Source organism: Miniopterus schreibersii, assembly GCF_964146895.1.
Source record: "Miniopterus schreibersii genome assembly, chromosome: 15".
NCBI classification, from domain to species: Eukaryota; Metazoa; Chordata; class Mammalia; order Chiroptera; family Miniopteridae; genus Miniopterus; species Miniopterus schreibersii.
Window position 1 is genome coordinate 27,441,476 of NC_138115.1, and position 27,712 is coordinate 27,469,187.

At 44.9% G+C, this 27,712-nt stretch overlaps 2 protein-coding genes across 17 annotated transcripts in view; one reads left to right on the top strand and one right to left on the bottom strand.

Annotated features, from left to right (window-relative positions):
• NME9 (NME/NM23 family member 9) overlaps positions 1–22,539 on the top strand; it is a gene marked incomplete at its 5' end in the record, with an annotated part of 31,475 nt that extends 8,936 nt beyond the window's left edge. For 8 of the 15 annotated variants that reach the window (XM_081160473.1, XM_081160482.1, XM_081160483.1 and 5 more), the window contains 5 exons: positions 1,631–1,713; positions 2,016–2,108; positions 3,093–3,247; positions 4,623–4,759; positions 6,722–7,131. In XM_081160473.1, coding sequence (XP_081016599.1) covers positions 1,631–1,713; positions 2,016–2,108; positions 3,093–3,247; positions 4,623–4,759; positions 6,722–6,738 — 485 coding nt within the window. In that variant the 3' untranslated portion in view covers positions 6,739–7,131. Of the gene's footprint in view, positions 1–1,630; positions 1,714–2,015; positions 2,109–3,092; positions 3,248–4,622; positions 4,760–5,013; positions 7,132–22,468 lie in introns of those variants that run through there. The other 7 variants (XM_081160481.1, XM_081160485.1, XM_081160478.1 and 4 more) reach the window with 4 other exon arrangements.
• The window catches only part of ARMC8 (armadillo repeat containing 8), an 85,611-nt gene continuing 67,758 nt past the window's right edge, over positions 9,860–27,712 (bottom strand). For both annotated transcript variants that reach the window (XM_081160470.1, XM_081160469.1), the window contains 7 exons: positions 24,930–25,022; positions 23,835–23,984; positions 22,566–22,661; positions 21,677–21,772; positions 17,853–17,925; positions 16,467–16,560; positions 9,860–12,342 (listed from right to left, as the gene is read on the bottom strand). In XM_081160470.1, coding sequence (XP_081016596.1) covers positions 12,309–12,342; positions 16,467–16,560; positions 17,853–17,925; positions 21,677–21,772; positions 22,566–22,661; positions 23,835–23,984; positions 24,930–25,022 — 636 coding nt within the window. In that variant the 3' untranslated portion in view covers positions 9,860–12,308. The remainder of the gene's footprint in view (positions 12,343–16,466; positions 16,561–17,852; positions 17,926–21,676; positions 21,773–22,565; positions 22,662–23,834; positions 23,985–24,929; positions 25,023–27,712) is intronic.

Below are 27,712 nucleotides of genomic sequence, written 5' to 3' on the forward strand. Positions count from 1 at the left end.
TGTGTGGGGATAGTGACAACTGTTGGAGTTGGGTTCCATCTAACAAGGAAAGGGGCCCAGTTTAGGAGAGCAAGACAGTTCAAGTGTGAAGGGAAAAGTCATCGATTTAGCTTCTGTAGGAAACATTCGTTGCCTCCTTCTTGGATTTTCTCCTGTGTCTGCTCTCTCCCATTATTGCCTCTCACCTGCTGACCTGGCCTCTGTGCCCGCTCCCCCCTGAACTGCTCCTCACTGGGGCACCACTGACCTTCTTGGTACCAAATCCAAGGGACCCTTTCCAGTCAGATCCTACAGCATCTTTCTGCAGACTTGGATGACGTTTATAATGTCTTCCTTCTCAAAACCCTCTTCTCTCTTGGTTTCTGAGCTGTCACGACCTTCTCGTTTCCCCCCTATGTCTCTGGCCGCTCCTCAGCCCCCCCTTCACTGCTTTCTTTTCATCTGCTCCCTTTTCAAGCTGGAGTCCTCCAGGCCCCTGCTCTGGCCAGTTCTCTTCTCACCGTAGATCTCTAAGCTGACCTCACTCACTGATCAATTTATCAGCACATTTACTGTAAGAGTCCCTTAAAGTCTAAGTGCTCACAGGATGTTGTAAGTGGTACTCACAGGAAAATTAACAGTCATTGCTTAAAATAATTCACACCTTGACAGTACTCGTTTCTGAGATTTTCAGATATTGTCAAGTTTCACTGCAACACAACTGATGTAGAAGTTGAGAACAGAAAATACGCCAGGGTGATAGAGAGTCTGTGGACAGTGGAGGTTGCTCCCCAAGTCCAGGTTTGTACAAACAGGAGTACCACAGGGATGGATTCACAGACTGGACACAGGGCTCCCACAGCTCCTGCGGGCCTGAGCAGAGGACTGTGATTATGTGGCATCTCCCTCTGCGCTGCAGCTGATTGGACCTCTATGGACACTGACCAAAGGACAGCCAGTCGGTAGACTGGTCAGTGAGCTATGACTGGTGCCTTGGCTCTGAACGCCGAGCTGGCCTATTTGGTCTTCTCTCCGGAGAATTTGAACTGAGACAGAGAAGACTGGAGTTGTAGCTTGGTCATATGAGCTGGTGCTGAAAGGTCATGTAGGCTCAGGGCCTAGGGTGGCCCTCCTTGGCTACATGCCAGGAAAGTTAAAAAGAAGCACTGGCAAAGGAGTCAGCAGAGTGAGAGCAGAACACAAGCAGTCAGCAGTTAGAGGTCAAGAATCATGAGAGGGTGACAGGAAGGAACGGGAGTAGCCAGGCCTGTGCTACTTCTGCTCCAGCTCCCCCCTACTCCCCCTGCAGGCCTCCTCTCCCAGCTATTTCTGGGTTTCAGTTCCTGGGTAGTCTATGATCTCCTTCCCACCCCTCCTTTCTCCCCTCCTCTACTCCCTCCCTCCCTCCCTCCCAGGTTTGTGCGTCTTGCATGTCTCTGTCCCTAGCAGCCAGGTTGAGGTTGAGGTCTGGAGACAGACCTGTGCTCCCACTAGAGTCCAGGTCTGCAGGGGCACAGCCAGGAGGCCAGGGGAGGGAACCTTGAGAGCTGTGTGCAGAGGCTGTGGGGTTTTTGCTAATGGCTTCCCGAGAGCCTTAAAGATGGGTGCTGTGAGCCCAGCATCTGACTGCACCATTCTTGGCTTATTACAGTTTTATCAGAGAAGACCTGTACCTTGGCGATCATTAAACCAGATGCAGTGGTCCATGGAAAGACTGATGAGATTATCATGAAGGTAAGAGAGACAACACTTGCCCCATGGACTGTGCTTGAGTCTCCTCTGGTGGGAAAACAGGGTGGGGCATCCTGCAGCAATGTCCTTCCTAGTGGGGAAAGAAAGCTTTTAAGGGGCTTGAACCAAAATTCCATTTAAGTAAATTAAAAATTTTAAATCTAATCAGGGAAAGATATGATGAAGATGAGGGTTTCCACTGCTTTTAATGTGGCCTTTTCTATTATCTTTTACTTCTTAATACATTTAAATGTGAATTTGGGCTTGATTTACCCTTTCAGAATATGTGTATATATATTCTACAGATCCAGGAAGCTGGGTTTGACATTTTAACACGTGAAGAGAGAACCATGACAGAAGCAGAAATGCGACTCTTCTACCAACACAGAGCTGGAGAGGTCAGCTCATCCATTTTCATGTGTCCAACCCGCTCTCACTTCTTTCTCTCTCAAGTATATTTATAGGTTGATATTAGTTTGGGAGCAAATAGAGTATTATGCAGAACGCAAATATGAACAGCAAGTGGGCTGGGAGTTGGCTCGCAGAGTAATGACTACAGGCTGCATCAGGCGAAAGTTCTTTGGTTGCAAGGAAGAGATTTTGATTCTACCTTAAGTAATGACATAAGGGATTTATTGAAATGATTCTCCATAACTCCCAGAACCGAGGAAAGAGTTGAACAAGAAGGTATTAAGGAGAAAAACCAAGACAGTTAGTTGTAGGGAATGTCAGGAGCAGAACCTCACGGACAGTCATTTTAGGTGCTGCCGTTGGGGAACTCAGGTTCGGCCAGCCCCGGCTGCATCTGCTTGGCTCATGTACTTGGGAGGGAGGGTCTGGCTGGCCTAGCTTGGGTCACAGCCCACCCTCTCAGGGGAGGTCTGTGTGTATGGAGCTGAGGGGCGTGGATAGGCTTTATGGTTGTCAGCAGACTGGGACCAAGCGATGGGGGAGGGGCTGTTTCCCAAAGGAAGACCAGAGAGCTGTTACTTGAAGAAGGGGGGAGGATTGCAAGGAACTGCAATAAATTAATTAATTAATTAAATACACAACTCTACCCACCCCTTGGCTACCCAGCATCCACATGATTTCCATATATGTGGTCTTTTAAATGCTCCTACCTAATTTATTATAATCTCATGTTCAACCCCAAATGAGTCAACTCAAAGGCTCATCTTCCTGCCTTTAGCTTATACCTGGTTTCTCTGGGTGTGATGGGGTATCACCCCCCCCCCCCCCCCAGGGGCCCTTCACCCTGGTGGCCAGGCTGGTGGCCAGGCTGCTCACTGACCCCTCCCATCCTGTGGGTGGGATGGGCCCCGCCGACCCTCTGTAGACCCAGGGTCCCTGCCCTGGGTCCCTGTTTCCCCTCGCTTTTCCAGGAGGCATTTGAGAAGCTGGTACATCACATGTGCAGTGGACCGAGCCACCTCCTGATCCTCACCAGGACTGAGGACACCGAGGACGTTGTCACTGCCTGGCGAACCCTCATGGGACCCTGTGACCCTAACGTGGCAAGGAGGGAACAGCCTGACAGGTGATAGCACTAGCCGGGTCCTTTCATCCATCTCAGAACCTGCATCCAGGGAAGCCGAGAGCCCTGCCTGATGCTCAGCCCAGAATCATGGGCCCTCTGACGGCCATGCACCCCTTCCTTGTATGTTTGGGGAGACCCTCACCTCCTCACCCTCTGATCCGCTCCCCAGCTCTTCGCAGAGTGCTTCCTGTGATCTGCCTCCTCTGCCCTCCTCTGAAGGCTGCTGCTGGACCCAGTCCTCACTGTTCTCTCTGTAGCCAGAGGGTCCCACAGTGTGGTCCCAGGACCAACTGCAACACTCACCCAAAAAATCCAGATTCCAGGACCCCACCCAGGCCTGCCAAGTCGGAGACTCTGGGTGGGGCCTATGCATTGTAGACTCAGCCCCCTCCCCTCCACTCCCTACCCTGGTGTCCTGAGTGCGAGCACCCTGTTCTGCACTGTGCTAGGCTGCCTTGGTCTGCTCCTTGCCTCTGTGCGTCTCTAGCCTGGCACCACCAATGTCAAATCCGCTGTGTCTTTCCTTTGAAGCTGAGAGAGGTCCAGCCAACAGGAAAGAAATGAGCAAGAGGCTAAGTAAGGGAGGTTGTACCTTGAAGGGGCCAGGAACGTTCATATTTGAGGCAGCCTGGGCTAGCGAAAGACAGCCCAGTGCTCAGATCTCAGGTTACCACATACTCAGGCAAGTCACTTACCAAAGCCTCAGTTCTCTCATCTGTAAAATGGGGATATGAGCATCTATCATGGGAGGCCAGAGTGTCAAGGTTAAGAGATTTCAGAATCACTCTTCTTATTCTTACTGTGTGACCTTGGGCCATGCTTTAATCTCTGCTTCAATTTCCTCATCTGAAAAGTGGGTACTATAATGGGACCTGCCTCAAGTGTTGATGTGAGGATTAAATGAGCATATGTGTATGAAGCACTTAGGACGGTGCTGGACACACAGGAAGTCCTAGCAGTATTAGCATTATCTGATGGGGTTATGGGGGATTAACTCTGCAAACCTATATAAAGCCCTTGGTAGGCTGCCAGCCCCTGGCTGTCATAGCAATAAAATGGCAGATCTGGGCTTACACCACGATTCACACCATTTTTAAACTGGGGCTCATGACAGAGTCTCCCGCCCTGGGCTGTGGCACAAATGAAATGAGAGCATGTATGTGAAGCACCCGGCAGTGTGCCCAGAATGCTGCCTCGTCGGGACAGATGTCAGCTATGTCATCCTGGCTGTTGTTCTTGGCATTTCCAACAGAGAGAAAGCATTTCGCAGAAATGCAGCGTGCTCATTGGTAGCCTCTGACCATGTTGCTAGAGAGCAAAACATTTCTTTTGAAATGAAACAATTGTGTCTTGTATGTTTTGCCAATGCTCCCAGTCTCCGCGCTCAGTACGGCACGGAAATTCCCTTCAACGCGGTTCACGGAAGCCGGGACAGAGAGGCCGCCAGCCGAGAACTGGCTTTGCTCTTCCCCAGTTTTAAGTTTTCAGACCAAGCTCCGGAAGCCACTCTGGGTAAGTCATGGAGGCAGGTTTGGTCTTTATTAAATCTTTAGTGAATATGTGGGGGGATGGATAATCATGTGGTAACCAAGTCCTCACTCTAATGAGGTCCTGTTCAGAAAACAGGAGCATATGTACCTGCAGGAGCAGCCCTGATCTGTTTGTATTTTCACAGAGTAACAGTACTGTTTTTAAATCTCATTACATTTTTTTGGCTGCATTCTTCTTTTTTAAAAAAAAAATAAAAAAATCTTTATTGATTTCAGGGAGAGGAAGAGAGAGAGAGAAACATCAATGATGAGTCATCGATCAGCTGTCTCCTGCACTCCCCCTACTGGGGATCGAGATTGCAACCCAGGCACGTGCCCTGACCGAGAATTGAACCGGGATCTCCTGGATCCTAGGTCAATGCTCAACCGCTGAGCCACACCAGCCGGGCTTTGGCCACATTCTTCTTATTTTGGAGCCATATTTTTGTTGCAAAGTTACTTTGCATTTTCCTGTGGAAGCTGCTGGGAAAATGTAACTTTCTGGGAGCCCACATCAAAGCCAGTCAGAGGCCAGATATCATTCCCTCACTCCCCTGTGCTCCCAGGCCCCATGCCAGGCTCTTGGTGGGGTCACTGAGCAGGTTACAAGGGCACTCTGTCTGGAGCCTGCTGTCACCCTCATTATCCTTAGACCCCACATTTTGGGAAAACCGTGCTGGGTCATTACCTCCAAATCTGGGTGAGAAACCTAAGGAGTCCAGAGTGCATGGGACTTACCCCAGCACACAAGTGGGAGAACCGGGCCTGGCCCTGCTCCTGCTGCCGAGGTCTGCGTTTCTGGTTGGAGCCTGAGGTGAGGCTCGGGGTGAATATCCTGGGGAAGGCAAAGGTTGTGTGTGGGGGGGATTCTTGGGAGAAGGCTGCATGCAGATCTGAAATGGTGATAACTTGTGTGTGCCCAAATATTTGGGTTTTAACCAATATATTTACCTTAATGTTTGATATGTTCGTGGTTTTCTCAAGATCTGAATCCAGCCGAGTAAGAATAGGTGTTCTGAGGACAAGGTAAGGCGGGACAGGTGCTGGCCCTCGTTTAATCCTCACAACTGCCAGCTGTGAGCAAGCTGAGAGTGCAATGGATTTTAGGGAGTTGAGAAGTTGTGGGAAGTACCAAGTTCACACATCCAAGTGCGTGCTGCGGTTCTCTGAAGCCATGCCCCTGACGGAGCTCTCACGCTGGGGATGGCGGCACTGCGAGGGCCAGCTTTCCTGTGGGCACCTGCCCTCAGAGAGCCCACGATGCATTTCCTTAGGTACCCAGGGTCATGGGACATGTTCATCCTCTTTGGAGGGATGATTGGAAACAAGTAGGTCTAACTCAGGTCCAAGGCTGAAGAATAAAGAAAGCGAATTGGCTGGGGAATTCTCATCAAGGCTGTTGGGAGAGTTGGGGGATCATGAGGCTGACTTTTGGGCCTCGGGTGATAATGAGCACAGGGGACAATTCTAGACGGGTCTGTGCCCAGATCACATCCCGGGAATGAGCGCACAGCCTCCTGAGGGCATGACTGCAGCAGCCGTGTGGATGTTCTGCCCCCTTGTTTGATGTGTCCTGCCTTCTCAGTTGTCAGGAGCAGTGTGCTTTCAACTTACCCAGCACTTTTTCTGATAAGGGGCAGGGGTCAAGGACACTGGAGACAGGTAATCCTGGGTGTGAATCCTGACTCCACTATTGACCAGCTAAATAGCCTCTGGGAAGTTATTTACCTTTTTTGGGCTTCATCTATGAAATGGAGATGACAGATCCATTATAGTCCCATAATAATACCTCTGTAATAATGATCTTTCCTGTGGGGCTGTTGTGAAGACGAAAGGAGACAAAGGGTATCAAGTTCTTAGCCTGGTGCCTGGCACATATTAAGTGTAGAACAATGGACCGGGACAGGGCTGTTTCAGAAATCCTACAGAGCATGTCGTCCCACAGACCACGAGGAAGAGTGAGCAGTGGGCCCCACCGAGGCGCTGCCCTTCCGAGGATGTGGATTGAGGATATGCTGCCTCCAGAGCCCATGACCCAGGGGCGTGGCCGGAAAGTGAAATGTCAGTGCATCGTCTGCCGCGCTTAAGGAAACCTCTAGGACTGGATCTTACTCTTTTTGAGCACCAATGCTTTTTTAGTTCAGCCGTCTTTCACGAATAATAAAATATAGTTTCCTGCCTTATTAAACTGTATATAGAATATATACTTTTGGGGGGGCTATTTTTGGGATTTTACAAAATAAGTGGGCGCCAGTTATTGTACTCTGCTGTGTCATCTCGGGGAACACAGTTACACAGCACAGTGTTTCCCCAATAATGAATCTACTTTATGAATTAAACAATTTTAGAGTGTCACTTGGTAACTGTGAACTTGAAAACAGTGCAACAGGATTGGATATGACCCTGCCGGGCATACTAACTCGGAGGCAGAGATAAAGGCTGGCTCTAAATCATGCTGCCAGGTCTGCCATCCCGGTCCTTAGTAAATCAGGGTGTGTTCGTGAAGTAAGGATTGGGGTTACGTTTGGAACCAGGTTTATCTAGTTTTCTTGACACTCCCTTCCCTCACTTTTTTGGTTTCTGATTCTGGTTAAAGCCTAACTTGAAAACCAGGTAGCCTCCAGCTTTCACTAAATTGCCCAGTTTTGCTGTCCCTCCATGGTTGTGCCCTTGAGGGATACAGGTTTCAGTAAAAAGCAACTATTATTACCCCATGAATATTAACATGCACAGCCATTCCCTCTTACCAGTTTGCTCTTTGGTTTATTTGTAAATTCATTAAGCCCAGGCATAATCTCTCCAGAGAGCAAAAGGCCGTGTTCTACATCACGAGGCAAATGTCAGCAATTTCCTTCTCATTTGCTGGTTTTCTCCAGAGAACTTTGCTCCGACTTGAAGTTCTTTACATGGGCAGTTAGCCCCCAGGAGACTGCTCTTCATGGGTGCACTACTTTCTGCAGCCTGTAGCATAAGGCGCTCTGTGCTGGCGCTGGAGACAGACGGATGAGTTGGGCTGCGTGAGTGGAGACAGAGCCACTGCATGATGGAAACACGCATGCCCACAGTGCTCATCAGCATCTGCACAGGCCCCGTGCGAAACAGTGGAGCTGTCTCTGGCAGGACATATCAGGAAAGTTGGATCCACTGTTCCAGACCCCCGGACCCCTAGCCCACCATGGGGTTGTGCTCTTCCCTTTGCGAGTGGGCACAAGAGGGGGACTCGATTGTTCTGTGCCCACCTCAGAGCTGGCAAATGCCTTGGAGAATCACTCAAGCCCTATGCCTGGTCTTCCACACCATGGGTGCTGTGTGGCTCTGAATGAGCTGCTTGGGGGTGCACCCAGCTGACAGCTGTCTGATCTCCCCATTAGCTGGGAAGCCAAGGATCTTCCAGCACTGGAGAGAGATGAGAAATGGAGCAGGGGAGAGAGAGGAAGTTAGGTGAGAACTGAGCCTGGGTATGGGGGCAGGTGACGTCTGTTGGTGTCTGTGACCATCGTAAGCCTTCCCAGGAAGTAGCTGGGAGTTGCAGGGCTGGAGGGAGAAAGCAGGGGGCACTAGGTGACAGGGCTAGAGTGGGAGGAGTGTTGACGCACCCTTCCTTCCTTTATGTAGTAGGGCATTTTTCTTAGAATCCAGGTTTTTCCTGGCTGGTGTTGCTCAGTGGTTAGAGCTTCGCCCTGTGCACTGAAGGGTCATGGGTTCGATTTCCCACAAGGGCATGTACCTGGGTTGCAGACTCGATCCCTGGCCCCAGTTGTGGAGCATGCAGGAGGCAACCAATTGATGTGTGTCTCACATGGTTCTCTCTCCCCTCCCCATCCCTCCCTCCCCGTTCCACTCTCTCTAAAATATCCTCTGGTGAAGATTAAAAAAAAAGAAAAAGAAAGAATCCAAAAGGTTCATGGCAGAAGGAATGGAGGTGGTGGGGGTTAGGAGAGAGAAGGCTCTGAAGCGTGGCTAAAATGTCAGCCCGCTCTCTGATGATGGAACTCCTTGGCAGAGATCCTGGGCCTTGCTTCCTCCAACAGAAGAAAACCAGGGGCTGCAGGATGACCACTGTTCTGGGTGTTAAAGCCTCTCAGCTCCCAGGGCGAGTCCCTGACAAGCTGGAGGGCAGGCCCAGCCCCACTAAGTCAAGGATGGCTCCTTTCTAAGGAAGGGCTCCGGCCCTCCACTAAGTGAGAGGGTTGACTGCCTGGCAGACAAGGTCAGGAGCCAGGGGCTGCAGAGATAGAGGGGGAAAGAAAGGCAGATGGCTCAAGTAGGTCACATATGGCCCTTGGGGTGTGTGTGTCCCCCTTAGCTTTCTCTGCCGAAGCTAGGTCATGGCCCTCATGCAATTGATATGTGCCTCTGCTCAGCAATCAGGAAAAGTCAGTGCAAAGGGGCAGGGCTGGGGCAACACCAGCCTCTATCCCAGGCCGCAAAGTGTTGGGATCGCTTCCTGTAGGCTCTTCATCAGGATCTGGGGTCAGTCCCCCTTTCCTCTCCTTCTTTCTCAGGCCTCAATTCCAAGTTTCCTCTGTGACAGGGTTATTCCCTCCCCTGATAATCATCTCACCATCCTCCCCCAACACGCTGGGGGCAGGTGTCCTTGGCTTTCTTTCTGTTTCTAGTGAGACCGAGATAGATGCTTCTCTACATTTTAGAGACAGGACAAGAAGGCAGCACAGTGAGTGAAGTGCCTGTAGGTCCTTGCAGAGGGATGGCAGTGGCTCGTGCACTGTGCAGCTGGTCATTTGCCAGTCTCTGGGACCCAGTCCAGGTGGCAGTGGAGTGTGGCATACTAAGGGGAAGAAGAAAGGACGGAGGGGGGTACACAACATTGGGGGAATCCTGGTGGCTGGGAGTGGCCATCTGTAAAAGGTCTGCTAGCCTTTAGGAGTCCAGGAAGAAAGGGGCCCGAGACTGCTGCAGAGGCCCCTAGAAGCTGTAGTCACCCTCGGGCACCAGCTGCCCCCTCAAATGCAATCACTTTCCAGTTTCTCATTCACCAAGAATCACAGGTTGCAGAAGCCAGTACACATTACCTTCTAATGTCTCCTAGGGTTCTAGACATTTGGAAACAGACTCCTTTACAGAAGTTGCCATGATCTTTCTTGGCTTTTATTAGCATGTGTTAAAATCATATTATCCAAACACTACCAGGAGAACACGTATCGTTCCGCATAAAGTGCTCAAGGAAAAAAATGCAACTTATTCCATTGGACATTCTTTTCTAGTTCATAAGTTTTGGGTTACAATCAGGGCACAAAAGGAGAAACAGATGCAGTATGAGAGAGAGCGAGAAGCTTAGTTAAGAACTTGGGTGAAGACACAAGATCATGTCCCATTCCTCCCACCTCCTTGCTGACTGCACACTGCACCTGTGTAAAGCAGCAAACAGCTTTGTTTTAATAAATACATTTTCCTTCATTCAAAATCAGAAAAGTTAATTATAGTAAAGCACTTTTTCTTTGATCATCTGTTTATAGCCACAGGCAAGATTTATCCACAGAGTTTAATTGTGAAAGTATTATTTCATTGGGCCGTTAGCTTTCTAATGCTATCTGGGTTCAAGATTGTCACAGCAATTCATTATAGGTTACTGTATATTTACCTGGTACTTTTAAATACCAACTCTATAGTGTTTTGTGTTCCAACTGCCAACCAAGGATGTCCTCACATTAGCACACTGATAGCTGCACAAAACCCAAGTGCCTGTTGTGACAGATTTTTAAATCAATGATGTTCTGAAAAAATAACAACTTGGAAATCTCTGTGTTTGAATCTTGGGTGGTCATGTTGAGAACAGGAAAAATTGCATTAAATACATTTAAAAACATTCATTTGCAATCAAACATATTTGACTCTTCCAAGGAAGGTACAGGTTGGTGACAGGGTGGCTGTGACGCGAGCAACCTCATTGGGAGTGGCTGGTTGGCCTGGGTCCCCGTCAGTGGCACGCGCTCATGGCAAGCTTCTGGGCCGCAGACCTCACTTCCTGGCCACAGTGCCTTTGACCTTCTTTTAACAAAGGGAAAGGAAGGCTGGTTCTACCTTCAAACAGTCAAGAGCAACCTCTGTTGAGTTCACCTTGAAGCTGACCCAGCTGTTGGAGTAGGGGTAAGGGATGCAGAAGGGCGAGGCAGTACCCACTGTGAAAAGAACCCATCTTCGGTCCTCCTGCAGAGAGTCCCTTTCCTTCTCTCAAACTTCAGTGCTTTTGACTTCTTGCAGGGAAAGATCTTAGCCGCATCTCTCACTAAAATTCCTATTTCATTTTACAAAAGGACACTCAGTAGCAGTCCCAAGTGACTAGTATGGAATTCGCTGTGTATCACTAAGGGAAAAACAGCTTCCCACACTCTTCTGCTTCTTTCCACAGATGGGTCTGAGGAACATTCTCTAGTTTCACAGTGATGTCTGCTGTTTCAGGAAGCACAAGGTGACAGGGCTTTGCTTCCAAGAAGTGATGAGCTACTTTAGCTTGAGCACAAGGTTCTACAACTGGTTCTAAATCCTGCCAGGTGCTGCTACACCAGTGACAGGACTGAGGGCAGTTGGGAGGCGCTCGGTGTCCAGTTCCTGCCGAGGGTAGTCCACCAGTTATGGCTGGGCTTTCACTATCAGTAGTTATATTTCCCTCTGATGTTTCAAAAAAACCTATGGTGAATCTGTCCCCTCACTCTCCTCCACCCTGTCCATCTGACTTGGAAGTCTGAGAGCTTATTGAATTAGGCTGATATTGACGGCAGTAAGATGCTCACTATTTTGCACAGCACCATATATCATGCCTGTTATTCAGGCCAACTATAGCCAAACCTTTTCTTTTTCTTTTCTTTTTTTTGTTTTTTTTTTTTGTTTTTGTTCTTTTATAAAGAAAATCTATGTAAGTTGAGGTTCAGAAATGCATATAGCTTTTACTTACAAATATTCATCTGACCAAAATTCAACATAACCTTTATGGAACACTTAACAATTGTTTTGTTTTTAAAATAACATTTCATTCAAACTGTATATAATTCAGTAAAGTTATTTTATACAGCAAGCAATGCTTAAACCCTGGAAAATCTGTAGAAAAGAGATTTTCACACAAAATAAGAAAAGAAAAATTTGAGGTATCCCCCCACACACATCCATTCATCCTGACCCATGTGCGCGCACACACACACACGTACACACACGTTTGTGTGTGTACAGACACATTCATTCTCACTCACAAAGTGGCTGCAGCATAGGCAAAAAATTGTAGGTCCAAAGGAAAATGATTGATTGTTCTAATAAAGAGTCCAGGTAGCTCAGAAAAAACAAAACAAAACAAAACAAAACAAAACAAAACAAAAAACACAATAGTCCTCTGAGGAAATGACTACCTCAAAAATATGTTCTCAAGATGAATTTGAGATCTAAGCCTACCAAATTGCTTTTGCAAAACAGCTCCCTGCAGTCCAAGGTGACTTGTGCAAATAGAAGGAATCAAATGAGGCTAGTTCCTGTACTTCCTTTAACAAGGATGTGGGACGCTCGCAGGTGCCCAGGGCGCTCGGTCATGCCAGGTACTGCTGCAGTGCTGTCTTGGCCCTGAAATCACAAAAGAAGAATCATCTCAGAAGAATAAATAAGGAAAAAAACCCTGTGGCTCAAAGGCAGTAGTGGGGAGAGATTAAACTGTTAGATTCCCCAAATGGAACTGGGGTGAGCCCAGCTGGGCACCTACCCTAAGGGGCAGAAATCTGTAGTGAGAAGATAGTTCCAAACCAGGCTGGCTACATCCTTCTTCCTGTGGTTCTCTTAGATAGGGCCACTCTCGCCCTTACACCCGCTGCAGCCCAGTGAGAGTCTGTAGTTTCCCTTTGTCGTTGGCATAGAGTTGTCACAGATCTGGAATTATGTTCTATTGCCATGCAGGTTTTAGCTAGTGCTATGGGACACTGGGGAGGAAGCCAAGGGTTTGGGAAACTAAAACTGAACCAGGAAGGTGTCTGTGCTGATTAGAAGGTGAATGGAAGGGGCCAAGAGCTCATGGGATGAGGCTGTGTCATGGTTGCAATGCCTCAAAACTGGTTACAATCTCATGTCACTCTTCTGATGACACTGACCAATGTACGATGTGTATTTATTCTGGGGACTGGGGAAGAAGGAAACTAGTGGAGAGGAAAAGATGTAATGTGGGCAGTGATTTGACTTATCCTGATCCTTGTAAAGGTGTCTTCCTCTGAGCTAGGACTAAGGAGGCCTCCTTTACTGCTCCTGTTATGAGCTTGGTCAAGTTTCTAAAGACACTGCAATTGTGGGAATCAGAAATTCAGGTTTAGCAATGGTCTTCCCTTCTACATTAATGGAGAAAAGGCTAACATTTTCAATTACTACTGGCTGATGCAAGTATACCAAGTAGACTGGGCATGCAATAAGCTGGACTCAAGTGCAGTTTCTATCTAGCAAAGTAATAGATATGATCTAGCTTTAAAAGTGGTATACTAAGGAGTATTCTTGCAATTACCTAAGACTCTATAAAGATGATAGTTACAAACAGAACAACCCATCAGAACAGAAAACTCTATACAGACTGGCTCCACATTGAGTGAGTTGGGTTCTACAAGGAAATTTCCCTACAGAAACAAGTTTATGACCGATGCTATATGCTACCCGAGTGACCATCCGCCTCACCCGAAAGACCTGATGCCCTCAGAACCTGGGGCGGAGAGAGCTAGTTAGCAATAGTTTCTCATCTGTAAGTGTCTGAAAGTCAAAGGCTCACAGAACCCTAACAATAGAAGAAACCCGAGAGATGTCCTCTTTAGGTGATAGGCTTCACTGTGTGACGTGGTGGGAATGTACATAAGAGGGTCTTGATTGAAACTGTGTTAGTCTTTTAAAACTGCCAATTCAGACTCCTTCTGGATCTTTCTCGGGTTGGCTGTATTTTAGATTAGACCTGAGACCAGGCCTTATTCACTCTGCCACCTATTATTATCTAATGAGTCCTTCAGATGGCTGGTTTTGGAGGCAAGGTCATCTTTCCTTAGCTGGACTTAGGTAGGTTAGCTCAGACCTTGATTCTTCCAATGAGGTTTAACAACTGCCGAAAACTTAAGTGGCATACAAATATGAATAAACAGCACCAGACTGGGCTGCGCAATGTAGGCCAGGCTTGAACCTATCCTCCATCATGCTGGTGAGGCCTCCTGTAGTGTTCCAAAGCATCCCAGAGATGATCTGCAGCAGAACTTTTTTCATTTCTGAGTAAACACGGGAGAAGTACTCAGGGAATAATCTGGCTCTTGGCCAAAAGAAATGGGCTGACAGAGCCATCATTTAAGTCAGCAGTTGTTACTACTGCTGTAGAGGTGGGGGTTCTCAAGGTACAGCTTAAATCCAGCCTTCATCTTGTGGCTGGCTTTGACTTGCCTTTGATGTGACACTCATCTGAGCAGCAGCCATGGGCTATAGTTATTTAGGGATTTCTCTCTCTTTAACTCACTGGACGACAAGCTTCAGGAAGGCATGGGCCCAGCTCTTTCTACACCAGAGTCTGGCACAGACATTAATTCGGGGAGCAGTTACCAAGTGCCTCTTCCCTTCTGTGGAGCAGACAAGCAAGCTGACAGCAGTGACATAGTGTGGTATGTTCAATGGGTGCTATGGGAGCACAGAAGGCGTCCCTGGCATAGGCTGGGGATTAGAGTGGAGACTATCAGGCAACACTTTTTAGAGTTTGAAGGATACATGGCCACTGTCCAGGCATTCTCTTCCCCTGCTTTCAGGACACCTATGCACCCAGCTCTCTGCCTGCCTCACTGGGCGCTTCTGCTCCTCTGCTGGATCTTTCTCTTCTCCTAAACGTTTGAGGCCCCAGAGCACTGTGCTCAGCCCTCCTCCTCTCCATTCTTATTCTCCCTAGGTGACTTCATCAAGCTCCATGGCTTTATGTACCATCCATACTTATACGCACAGTCCCACTTTCCCGAGTCCCTTGTTTATCTAATAGGCATCCTGAAGTTGGCCTGGCCAAACAAGAACTCCTGATCCTCCCTCCCCCTACCCTCTTCTCTCAGTCTTCATCATCTTGGTAAGTGACAAGCCCCTATGCAGTTGCTCAGGCTAAAAATCTAGGCATTTTCCTCACCTCTCTTTCTTTAACGTCCTTTATTGAATCCCTGAGCAAATCCTGTTGGCTCTACCTTTGGATCAAATCCTGAATCTGACCACTTCTCACTACTTCTACCACTACCACCTTCGTCTCTTATGTACATGACAATAGCCTTTAAGTAGTTTCCCTTTCCAGTCTTGCTCTATTACAGATGATTCTCTACACAGGCACCAGAGTGATCTTCTAAAAATTCAAATCAGATGATGTCCCTTCTGCTCAAAACTCTTCAATGACTTCCTCTTAAACTCTGAATAAAATCCATAGTCCTTACTATTGGCTACAATGCTCTTCACTTACTCCCCACCTCCTCCCTGAGCCCACTTCCATCACTCTCCCCTTGTTTCTTTTTCTCCAACCCCAGTGGTCTTCCTGCTATTTCTTGAACACGCCAAGCTCATTACTGCCTCAGGGCCTTGAACTCACTGCCCTCTCTGCCTGGAACACTCTTCCTTTAAACATCTGCCTGGCAGACTCTCATTTCATCCAGGTCCTGGATCGAATGTCACATCCTCAGAGAGGCCTTTACTGACTAATCTGTATGAAAAGAAATATTCTTACTCTCAAGCCCCTCAACTCGCTGTTTATTCACAGTACGTCTCACTACCTAGCATATTACATATTCGCTTGCTTATTGTCTATCTTCTGTACTAGAATGTAAGTTCCACGAGGACAAGGACTTCATTAATTTTATTCACCATTATATCACTACTTAAGCAGTGCCTTAAACAGTGCCTGGTAGAGGTCAGTATTAAAAAACAAACATCTGTTGAATAAATGAAGATTCAGAGGAAAGGGGACTGAGATGGCAAATCAAGATGGAATATGAAGGTGTGATACTGGAAGGGGGCAGGTAGGGTGGGCACGGGCACGAGGTTGGAGGGGAAACATGAGATGAGAGAGGCAGAGCCAGGCCATGAAGGGCTTCTGAGCCATGCTTATGGGTCTGAGAATGAAAGAGTTGATGTTCGTTGCTGCTGTTATTGCTATGTACAGAAGTGAGCTTAAAAGTGAAAGCTGTGTTATAAGGGAGTGGACATAGCTAGGAAGAACACTTTTGGTGATTTTGAGGTTAGAGGGATCTCTGATTTTACTCTTGCCCCTCCCAGTAAAGGGTAAGCTCTTTGACAACAGGGACTTCTCAGCGGTTACTGCTGCATTCCCAGCAGCCAGGCCAGGCTGGCAAAAGGCAGGTGCTCAGTGAGGTTTTGAGCCAATGTTTTATTAATGAATGCCTTCCTTTCTGCCTTCTGAAAGGCCACATGCATTTCTATTCTGATGATTAAGAGAATGTAAAGCAGTAGCCTCTGGATCCTCTCCAGACACCCACTAAGATGGCCCAGGTCCATGTTAATCAGAGTTAAGATGAGGATCTTTATTAACTTGCTAATTATTAGTTTATCTCTTACTCAAATGTCACATAGTTGGCTAACAGAAAATTAAAAAGGGAATCCAAGAACTAAAAGATTTTAAGTTTGGTCATGTTAATTACTAAGCAAGTCAAATTCTTCATAAAAGAATCCAATGTACCCCAGAGCAAAGCCCTTTTAATACTCACTTGTCACAAAGGTTTGAATCTGGTGACTGACTCAGTTTGTGTAGAATATCTACAATGCCCATGTCTCGTAATTTATCCTGGCGTTCTTGTGAACCTAAGAGATTAAAGCTGACAGGTTACTGGGCATATGACCCAGGTATACGCTCTCCTTGGTGTACAACTAACAATCTAGAACCTTACTATTGCCCTCGCTACCGACCCCTCCCATCCCCCTTGGCCTCCACTCCCCCTGTGCAGCTGGATCACCTCCTGTTAGGTTTTGCAGCAGTGTTCTAATTGGCTCTGCCTTGACCTTCCTTCCTGCAGTGAATTTCCCCATGCACTAGAGGGTCCAGGTCGGATTCTTCAGCCTGGCACAAGGTCTTCATCACTTCTTCCTGAACACGCCAAGCCAGGCTCTCCCTACCCCCAACAGGTCTTGTTCTCTTCTGTTCTCTTCCACCCTCCACTGACCTCCCCACACTTCCTGCTGCCTCTCGTTACCACGTGGCAGTTCCAACTTCATACGGCTCTGATCTATCTTCCAACTGGACTAGGACCTCCTGAAGGCAGCCTGTTTCCCCGGCACCTGGATGGTACTTGGACTGTACTAGGGCCTATATGTTGAACCCAGTTTCTCCTCCTCCTGCTTTGTTCTGGATACAGCTGCTGAGCAGAGTAATCTGCCTGTTGTCTTTCCTCTTCACTGAAGAACTACTGTGACTCACTCATGCACTGACCCCATCTAGACCCAGTGAACCAGAATATCTAGGGGTGGAGCCCAAAAATCTGCATTTTCAAAAGTTCCCCAAGTGATTTTTATGCAGCCACCCGGCACTTAGACCCAGTGCTCTCCTGTATCTGGGAAGCTGGAATCATATGGGGACTTTTTAAAAACACTTATGCCTGGAGCCCACGCCTACAGGTTCTGATTTAATTGGCCTGGTGCAAAACCCCCCAGGAGATTCAAATATAAAGCCAAGGTGGAGAACTTCTGATCAACAGAGCTCCTGACAGATGCCTGCTTCACAGTCACACTGTACTTTCTGTTTCTCACTAGTGCACCCTCTTCCGCAGGAAGCTCATTTGCCTGTAGTCCTTAAATGCATTTCCTCCGCACACAGTGAAAGCCTGTCCTCCCACTCCTTCTCCCTCTCGCTAGCCTCAGCTCTCTCAAGGGCAATGACTGTCATTTTCTTCTATAGTGTTGACTCCAAGGTGGGGGCCCAGTGGTAACTGTCCAGCTGACTCAGGCTAGTCCCATAGTTTCTCAAGACGACACTGTTGGGTGCTTGGGGCCTAGTGAGCGGTGCCTCTACCCAGGATCTCAGGGGCTCCTACTGCCTTCCCTGAGTGGGACTTCCTTTCCATAATTTTCGTCAGAAAAAAATTTCACCAAACTCTTACCTTCCTCTTCATTCCATATGAGGTTTGATATACAAAACATAGCGGCAAGCTGCAGTTTGACATGTGAATGACCCTATTTGATGCAGAAAAGGAAAATAAACATGGAGGTAATCTCATTTTAGATCATCTTTTTGTGACACACTATAAGCAATCCCAACAGCCTAAAAGTTTGAAGCCCTGCTTCAAACTCAAATGTCCTGAGGAGACACAAAGTTAGCACTAAAGGGTGAATGGGTTGGACTCAAGACAATAGGAAATGGTGGAGAATCTGGCAAATTGGAGAGTGAAGACTTGCACACAAAACACCTCTAGGGCCATAGGCACTGTTTGTAATTTTTCATTTGGTCCACACTGCTATATGACAATTCTATAGCTTTCCATTTAAGCTATGCTCTATTTCTATTAGGAAACTTTCAGGTCACTAGCAGCCAATACATTGGATGGATATGCATTTGGTATTTATCTTTTCAGCTATTGATTATCTGATTCAAATTACTCTTATTTCTATAGGAACAAGTCCAAAACTTGACTGAGTCTCCACCTGATTTATCTTGAATGTCTCCTATTGTTAAGGAGCCCCCTATTAATCTGAAACACAATTCTATTTATTTTTCTCTGTGTACTGAAAGTAAAGCCATTTGGATCATTTATCATTTATGCTTTCTCCTAAATGGAAGAGGAGCCAATGGTTAAACAATCTTTACAGGTGGTTTTCCTATTGGTGCAAAAAAAAAGAAGTGCCCAGTACATTTAAATAATTCATGCATATCTGAGGAATACCAGTGGTATATGCTCAATGGCTTCTGAAAGACTAAGACAAACTTATTTGACCAAGTAGGACTATCTCTCAGAGACAAAGAAATGGATGTGGTTCCCTCCATTAGGATTCTATGATTGGTAATTATTTTTTCCTTCTACAAGCCAAGACTTTTTAAGAGGTGGCCAGCTTGGGCTCCATTAAGATAAACAAAACAAAACTTATCATCTGTTCCTAGCCTCAGACCATCAATGGATATTTGTTGAATAAATGAACTTGTATACAGTACAACAATAAGCATTTACCATGTATAAGTTCATCTTTCACTCAAATATTTTTTGAGAAATTGTTGTGATAGAGAAAACTGGAAGGTGGAGGGGTACGAAAGTAATTTAGGTGGAGTGCCCAGAAAAGATCTCTTTGACAGAGGCAACATTTAAGCAGAGACTTGAAGAAGATGCCAGGTGTGCAAAGAGGGAGGGGCCTAGGGGTTCTGAGCGGAAGGGAAAGATCCTGAAAAAGCCTGAGGTAAGAAGGAGCTGTATAGCTTGTATGTACTAAGAAAGCAAAGTGGAGTAACACTGGTTCAGAGACATGAGCACGGCTAAACTGTGGGCCCTGCAGGCCAGAGTAGGACTTTGGATTTTATCCTGAGTCGATAGGAAGCCCCTGAAAGATTTAAGCAGTGAAGGAGCAAGATCTGATCTAGTTTTAGAAAATCACTTGGACTGAAGGGACTGGAGTGACAGTGCAGAGATGTCCAGGAAGCTTTACAGTCAATTAAGCATGAAATACTGTGGCTTGGCCTAGGATGAAAGCAGCGGTGATATAAAGAAGTAAACAGATTCCAGATCAGTTTTGAAAGGAGGGCTGACAGGACCTGCTGATAAACTGGATTAAGAAGGTGAAAGAGTTGGAAAAATCAAGATTGACTCCCAGGTTTGAACAACAAGGTGGATCACAGAGGCACTATACTGAGATGGAAAAGCCCCAGGAGTGGAGAAATTTAGGTTTAGGGTAGATATTTAAAAATTCATTTTAAAAAATCAACTTTAAGAGGCTTCACACAGCCACATGGAGATGCTGAGTAGGCAGGAGATACACAAGCCCAGAGATCAGAAGAGAGAGTCTAGGCCAGAGGCCTACATGTGGACATCTTCAGCACAGAGACGACACTATAACCATAGGAGTGTATGAAATTCCCCTAAACCAGTGGCTCTCAACTCTGCTGTACATAAGAACCATTTGAGGAATTTAAAAAACCCTGAGGCCAGGCTATATAACAGACCTAGTAAATCAGAACCTCGGGAGGAAGGACAGGCAATGGCCGGCCTTTGAAAGCTCCCAAGGAGATTCCACTATGCAACCAAGCTTGTGAAGCACTGACCTCAGGACAGCATGCAGGGGAGGAGAGAAGAGGGTCCAGGGCTAAGCAGGGGAGTTTGGTGTCATGGAAGCCAAGAGGAAAGAATGTTTCCAGGAGGAGGGAACAGTCAGCTGTGTGGAAGTCAGCTGTAACTGAGGTAAGATGAGTAAACTATACTTTGAATCTGGCATCATGAAGGTCATTGGTGACCTTAACCAGACAGTTTCAGTAAAGTGATGGGGATGGAGGTCATGAAGTGGGTTAAAGAGTAAACTCGGAGGTGAGAAAGAAGATAGCATGTGCACAGATGCTTTTTAAGAAGTCTGGCTTTGAATAGCAGCAGAGCAATAGGCATATCTTGATGGGTATGGGAAATCAAGAGACTCTTTAAAAGATTAGATATTATGTGGACCTGATACTGGAAAGATAGGGGGTTCCTGGTTGAAGCAGTAAGGTTTTCATTCAGTAAATATTTACTGTGCACATACTAAGTGCCAGATGCTGTCTGAGGTAATGGATAGACAATTGTGCACAAAACTGATATAGTCCTTGCCCTCATGGGGCTCACATGCAGTAAGCTCACAAATATCTATCATAATTGAGCTAAGTGCTCTGAAGGGAACAGAATGCAGTAACAAAGAATAACTCACACAGGTTAGAGCCCACAGGAAGCGTCAGTTGAGCTGAAATCAGAGGTGAGAAGGCATGCCGTAAGGAGTGGGGAGAAAAGGGCTCTGGGCAGAGGAGTCAGCATGTGTGAAGGTCCTGAGGCAGGAAAGAACATGGCCATTTGGAGAAACTGAAAGAGGTCAGTGTAGTGAAAAAGGAAAGGAGGGAATGAGATGAACTGGGGAAAGAGATGAGTGAGATCATGCAGGACTTCACAGGCCATCCTACAGAGAGGATGGATTTTAGTCAAGGTGTAACAGGGAAGCACTGAAGGATTTTGGCTTCTTTTCTCTTACTAAAACAAAAAGGGAGGTCATCACTAAAAGTGATGAGGGGTAGAAGAGGTGAGGTTTAAAGAATGGAAGGCAAGAAGCTATTCTTGTAGAGAATGAGGGTGCCAGCTTGCAGAGAATCACAGGAGGGTACTAGGCAGTGCTGAGGGCCTGTCTGGGTTTTGTAAGAGTGAATTTAATATGAAACCGGTCAGCCAGGTTCTGTGCCATTCTCTACAGCTGTTGGCTCTGACATGGCCAGCAAAGAAAACAGAGGGTCACCCATGGTTAGGGTTTTGCTAGGAGGCATCAAGAGAATGAAAAGAGCAGAAATGTTTGATGTTCACATTTTGGCAATAGGCAGTTTCTGGTGATAAGTTCCAGGGAATTGTCATGAGAGTTGGTGGCTGAAATGCTTGGAAGTAGGTGGCAAATTGTGTTTGAAAGTAAACAAGTCAAAGAACAGGTGCAAGAGGGCTGGAGGATTCATCCACATGATTAAAGCCTTGAGGGAAGACAAAGATTGGGGGATGCTGAGAGAGCGCCAAAGGCCCAAGTCTTCACTGAATAAGAGGGAGGCCATTAGATGACAAGGGTGGGGAGTGGGGTGGTGGGTGGTAACACTGCCATTGGCACAGCTTCCAGGACTTGCTGTTGTTTCTTTTTCTTCAGGATGGAAGAGAGTTCTTTGCATCTGTTAGAAGTCTCTGCCTTCTAAAGTGCAGCTAGTACAGAGCAGTGAAAGAAAACAAAGGCCTACCATGTAATACTTGATTTTCTGCAGGATGTCATCATTGGTCATAATGAGTTCTTTTGCCGTTGTGCCATCTGCGATGTTGGCTAGGATGCAGAGTGTCTGAAAGAACAAAGGGACAGCAATCAGGAAAACTTTGAAGTCCCCAGACTCAGCTCTCAAGAATGTGGGCAATTTCCCAGAGTGGATTCTCACAGGTTCCACTCTAAATGCCTTGATTTCTCACCCCCTGGCCTCACTGCCAACAAGAGCAACTACACCTAAGGAACCCAAACATTTCAGTGGTTTCTTTCTGGGCATAAGCCATCACTGGGCAAAGACAGGCATGTCTTATAGTTCATGCTATCACATGAATGAAAGAGAAAACATAATTTAATATTATTTTCTTAAAAACTCCATTTTAAACATAGTATACATAATAAATCCCAGGAAATAAAGAAAAGTATTTCTCAAACTGTCCTCTGATAAATGCATAGCTTCTGTTTTTTTTTTTTTTTTTTGCCTACCCTAAACCTGCCCTACTGAAACTCAACAGAAAGTAGGGATATTGGATACAAACAAAAGACAGAGATGTATTAGAGTAAAGAAACGAAAACTGTCTCCAGCATGGGAGTATCTTATCAGGAATTTGAGATCAGAACATGGTGGTAGAGACGGCTAGAAATGGTGAATCCTGGAGAAAGGATTCATTCTAGAATGATCAAAGGTGGCTCTCCCTGCAGAGACAGGGACAGTGTGTACAGTGCACAACACAGAGGGTGAAACTCTAAACTCTGGTTATGTTCTCTTCTATTTCAGGGAGAGAATTCTTAAAGAGAGTTTAAAGAGTGGTAGAAAATCTTTCTTGGTATCATCAGAAGATATTCCTTAAAAAAAAAAAAAAAGGAACACATACCTGTTCTTTGACTTCGATGTTATGCTCCCCTTCCAGAATAAGAGTGACGGCTTGCATAATCTGCTTTCCATGAGTGCTCATTATTTTATCTATATGCTGCAAAACAATGGAAAAGCCACAGTTATCATCTGGGGAACAAAGAGAAGAACCATAGGAGAGGACGGAAGGCTTCTAAATAACAACTACTTCAAAGAGAACACCATAGCATACAGAACTAGACGCCACAGGACAGTGTTTATTATGCTTTGAAGCTGCATTTTGCCTTCACCATTTTGTTGATGACTTGACGATGAAGAGAGCAAAGACTTGGCTTGATAGAATACAGAATTACAATCACATGGGATCCTCAAGCCCAAATATATTAAAGAAAAAGGCGGCATAAAAATGGGGGAGGAAGATGGGGGAAGCCAGAAATCAGGAAAATATAGTATAGACATACTTGCTATCTTGGGGCATAAATGTACAGACAACTCAAAAACCAAGTGATACATAAATAATACATAATAAATAATATAGAAAATAGATTTTTGTATTAATAAGAAAATTAAGCTCAGAGATACAGAGGCAGTTTGGTGTTTGGTTGCTAGTGGCGGGGGTAAAGGGTAGCATGGGAGAAATAGGTAAAACTGGCTTTCTCCTTTATTTTTCTACTTTAAATAAACAGAATAAAAACAACAGAACAAGCGAAGCACAGGGAAGGGACCACATATGTTTTTTCACCTACATGAAAGGCCACTGAAAATGCTGCTCAGGGACCATCAGAGAACAATGAGAGGGACCCCACAGCAAGAATTAGCCTCCCATGCTTGAACAGATACCCACTGTTATCCACATTGACATCTTCAGAGGTAAGGTCACTAAATGCGGGCTGGTGTGGGGGGCATATGTCTATGGAATGACACTGAGGGGGATTCTCTAAAGTGAAAGAATCAGAGATAACTGTTTAGAGCGGGAAGAAAATCTGCCTTGGGCAGCAAACCAGGTAAGAATAAAGTAACAAACTAAGACAGGCTCATATACAGCAAGGAGGAAGGATAGGGTGACAGGACAGGGAGTACAGGAATGAAGGGTCAGGTGGCTACAGGGTGAAGCAGCTCCCAGAACACCTATGAAGGTGACAGGTCTGGACATCAACTCTTTGCTTCTCTGGGAAGGAGCAGTTTTTCAATCACATTTGTGGGTAGATGCTGCCTGGAGAAGAGGGGAGGGCAATGTTTACAGTGCATATGCAGGGGTAGCTAACTTGGGAACCTGGGTGACTCTACTTACAGGCCGAGTAGAGAGGAGATTTCTAAGAAGTCCCAATGTCTTCATCAGCACATTCAAATCTGAATCTGATAATAACCGGAACAGCTGTTCAGTACTCAAGCTTCGTAAAATATCTGCTTTTATTTTTTGTTCAGCCTGAAATGCCATATTCTGAAAGGGTTAAAGAAATTTCAAGAATCATGTCTAGATTGGCTTTATTCCATTGTATTTTAATAGTAACTCTGATTTTTTCAAAGTACTAATAGAATCTGCAAAAAATCCTTAAGTGTAAGTCACATTATTTTTCTGATTCCTGTTAATTACCTATAATCCTGCCTGCCAAGAGAAAGACAACTGTCACTTCTATATATACTCCTTTATTAGGGATATGATTACTTTCTGACACAGGCATTTGAGTGTCTTAAGATCTCAAATAAATACAAAACCCATTATTACTTTTGAGAATATTCCTGTCGTTATCAAGTTGCCTTCTGTGTACTTTAATAACAAAACAACTATTAACAACTATACTATGCATTTTGAAAATGACTTAAAAGTACTTGCTTATTAAGCATAACCAATGGACAAAGACAACAGTGTGATAATGGCCTGGGTGGGGCAGGGGCTGGGAGGAGGGGGGTAAAGGAGATCAATATGTTCATGATGAGGAAAATGTGTTTTCCAAAATTAGATAAGTCAAGTTTCAACATCTGTCCACTTTTCTTAATAATAAATAGCAGAACAGAGGCACACAGTGGCCAAGCAACTTGTTTATATTAGAATCCGAAAGCTGAATATGGAGTCTTCTAGGTCCTAGGTCATTAAAAAACTGAGATTAACCAAAGAACTTATATGCATATATGCAGAGCCCATGGACACAGACAATAGTGTGGTGAAGGCCTGGGGTGCTGGGTGAAGGGGGGCAAAGGGGGAAAAAGGGGGATATTTGTAATACGGTCACAAATAAATAAATAAATGGAAACTGAGCTAAAATAGCAAGATTTTTTAAAAAAAGAAAACTCCAAACATTTCAAATAGCACATTCTTTAGTTTTAACTTTGAAAATAGTTCTCTTCTCTTTGTAAATGATGACATACATAAAAGAGTGAAACATACCATAAGAGCCCAAATTCCATTTACTCGTAAAGCAGGATTTTCACTTTGGGTTAAGCCACAAAGCAGCTCTACGGCTCCAGATTCTAAAATTGGCTGCCATTGGAAAGGGAAAAGAAAACATGGCTGTAAGTCAGGTTTGTGAACTAAATGTGTACATACCCTGGCGCTCTGCTTATGATTTTGTTTTGTTCGCACTCTTACCCAATTCCAAGCAAGTTTCACGGAACAGGGACTGAGGTGGCCATAAAAATCCCTTGAGAAGGTCAAGGGCAATTATTCTCTCAAATCTAAAAATACAAATAGCCCGTCATTTCCTGTTTTTCTGGTAGTCCTGAAAGACTCAGATGTCCTAATAATCTGTACGTTTCACACATCCGCCTTATGACCCCAGTATCTAGTTCCACACTCTCATTCTCACCATCCTCTTAGAGTCCATCACTCTTGCTTTGTGTAGGCATGGACTTCACTATCTTGTGTTTTGTATATAAGCTGTGACTATGAAGCAATAGGCTGACCTAGAATGGAACACCTAACTATCCTCCTTCCAAACTGTCAGTCTTACTCCAAACAGAATTCATCCTTTAGAACTACTTTCAGGACTACTTCTCAATGATACAAGCAAACAGTCTTGTACTTATAGTCATACCATGTTTTATACCTAAAATAGCACAGTGTAGCCTGACCACTTAATTTATGATACTTAGCTGAAAATTTTTTTTTTAAATTTTATAAAAATTCAAATCCTAGAGGACTGATTTACCATCACCAACGAATGCTTAAAAAGCCATTTTTCAAGTGGATTCTATAAATGTCCTAAGCAATTGAGACTTATATACCAAGAAATAGAGCAGTGCCTCTAATGATGATATTTTCAAAGGACGCACATTCCTCTACTTGTACAAATGGCAGTATTTTTTTTTTACTTTTTATTTTCAACTAAGTTCAAACTTATAAAGTAGCAAGGTTAATACGTGGAACTTACATATATTCTTTTCCCAGATTAACCAATTTTTAACAATCTGCCATATCATTTTGCTTAATCATTATCACTTTCATTCTATACACCCATATTTGCACTTATCTTTTCTGAACCATCTGAAAGTAGAGTGCACACATCATGCCCCTTACCCTTACTACTTCAACGTGTATTTCCTAAGAACAAGAATATTCTCTTAAATAACCACAGAGCAGTTATGAAATTCAGAGACGTTAACATTAAAACAGTATTTTTATTGAATCTATAGTCCATATTCCAATTTTGTCACCTGGTCCAATAATGTTCTTATTGCACTTCCTTACCTCCCAGTTCAAGATCCAGCTTATTATTTATTGAAATATAATTGACATATAACATTACCTTGGTTTCAGGTGTAAATATAACACATATATATTCAACATAAGTATGTACTGCAAAATGTTCATCACAATAAGTCTAGTTAAAATTCATCATCATACAGTCACAATTTTGTCCCTTGTGATGAGAACTTTTAAGATCTACTCTTAGCAACTTTCAAATATATAATACAGTATTACTAAGTATAGTGGTTTACTTTTAATATGAAAAACCAATTGCATTAATGAGCCCATGCCTGAGCTCATCTACCTTACTGCACAACTAGACCCTAAATATTTTTTTTAAAGATTTTTTATTGATTTTGAGAGAGAGAGGAAGGGAGAGAGAGAGAAACATCAATGAAAGAGAGAGAGAAACATTAATCGGCTGCCTCCAGCACACCCCCTACTGGGGATCAAGTCTGCATCCTGGGAATGTGCCCCGACCGGGAATAGAACCAGCAACCTTTCAGTACACAGGGTGATGTTCAACCAACTGAGCCACACCAGCCAGGGCTAGACCCTAAATATTCTGAAGGTAGATCTGAGGAGTCACAACAGCTAGGCAGGATGATTAACGGTGTCACACTGACTGTAACCAGATCATCATCGGACCAAGATCCCCACCACCATGGCAGGGAAGACCAGATAGAAGTTCTGGCATCTTATCTTGCCTTGTCTTCCTTCAGAATAACTGCCAGTCTCTACACTTTTGTTCCAAGATTACTGCTTGCTGAGTAACTGTCGCTGAACCTCCACCTTGTTACTAATGTCTACCTAATAACCAGTCAGAAGTCTGTTGGTATTACAATGCAGAAAAGTTCAACAAAGATGAGACTACTAGATGCACAATAAAGCACAGTGTCTAACCCCAGGTCATGACTGGGCAGACCAGAGACATTTTAACATAATAAAATTAACTGTGTAAGGGTTCCTCCTTCCTTTATTAAAGTTGATTTTAATTTTCCCTATAAAAAATAATACATGCTCAAATAATTTATAAAATGCATAAAACACGGGGAAAATATCTCCACATGTACTTCTTCCTCAAACAACTACCATTAACACTCAACATTAAAAAGATTATTTTCTGACTCCAGCAGTTATGTCCTTGAAATTACTTGTAATCCTGGTTTACAAAATTGAGTCTTCATTTATTCTGCAGTAAATATAGTTTGAAAATAGTCTATTATTTGTGTAATTATATCTTATATTTGCTGTTGCAGGCAGTTCAGAGTGGCTATAAACTATAAAACCTTTTAAATAATTTGAATATGCCAGGCAGGATAAAAGGGATGACAAAAATTAGTATAACTGTATTTTAAAATGATTTCTTTTGCTGGCCCCCTCCTTGCAGTGTCAAACAATTCAGAAGTAGTTTTAAAATCAATCTTCAATTTTCAGTGTCAACTACTGTGAAAATTATTTGACTAAGCTTTTGGTAGGACAGG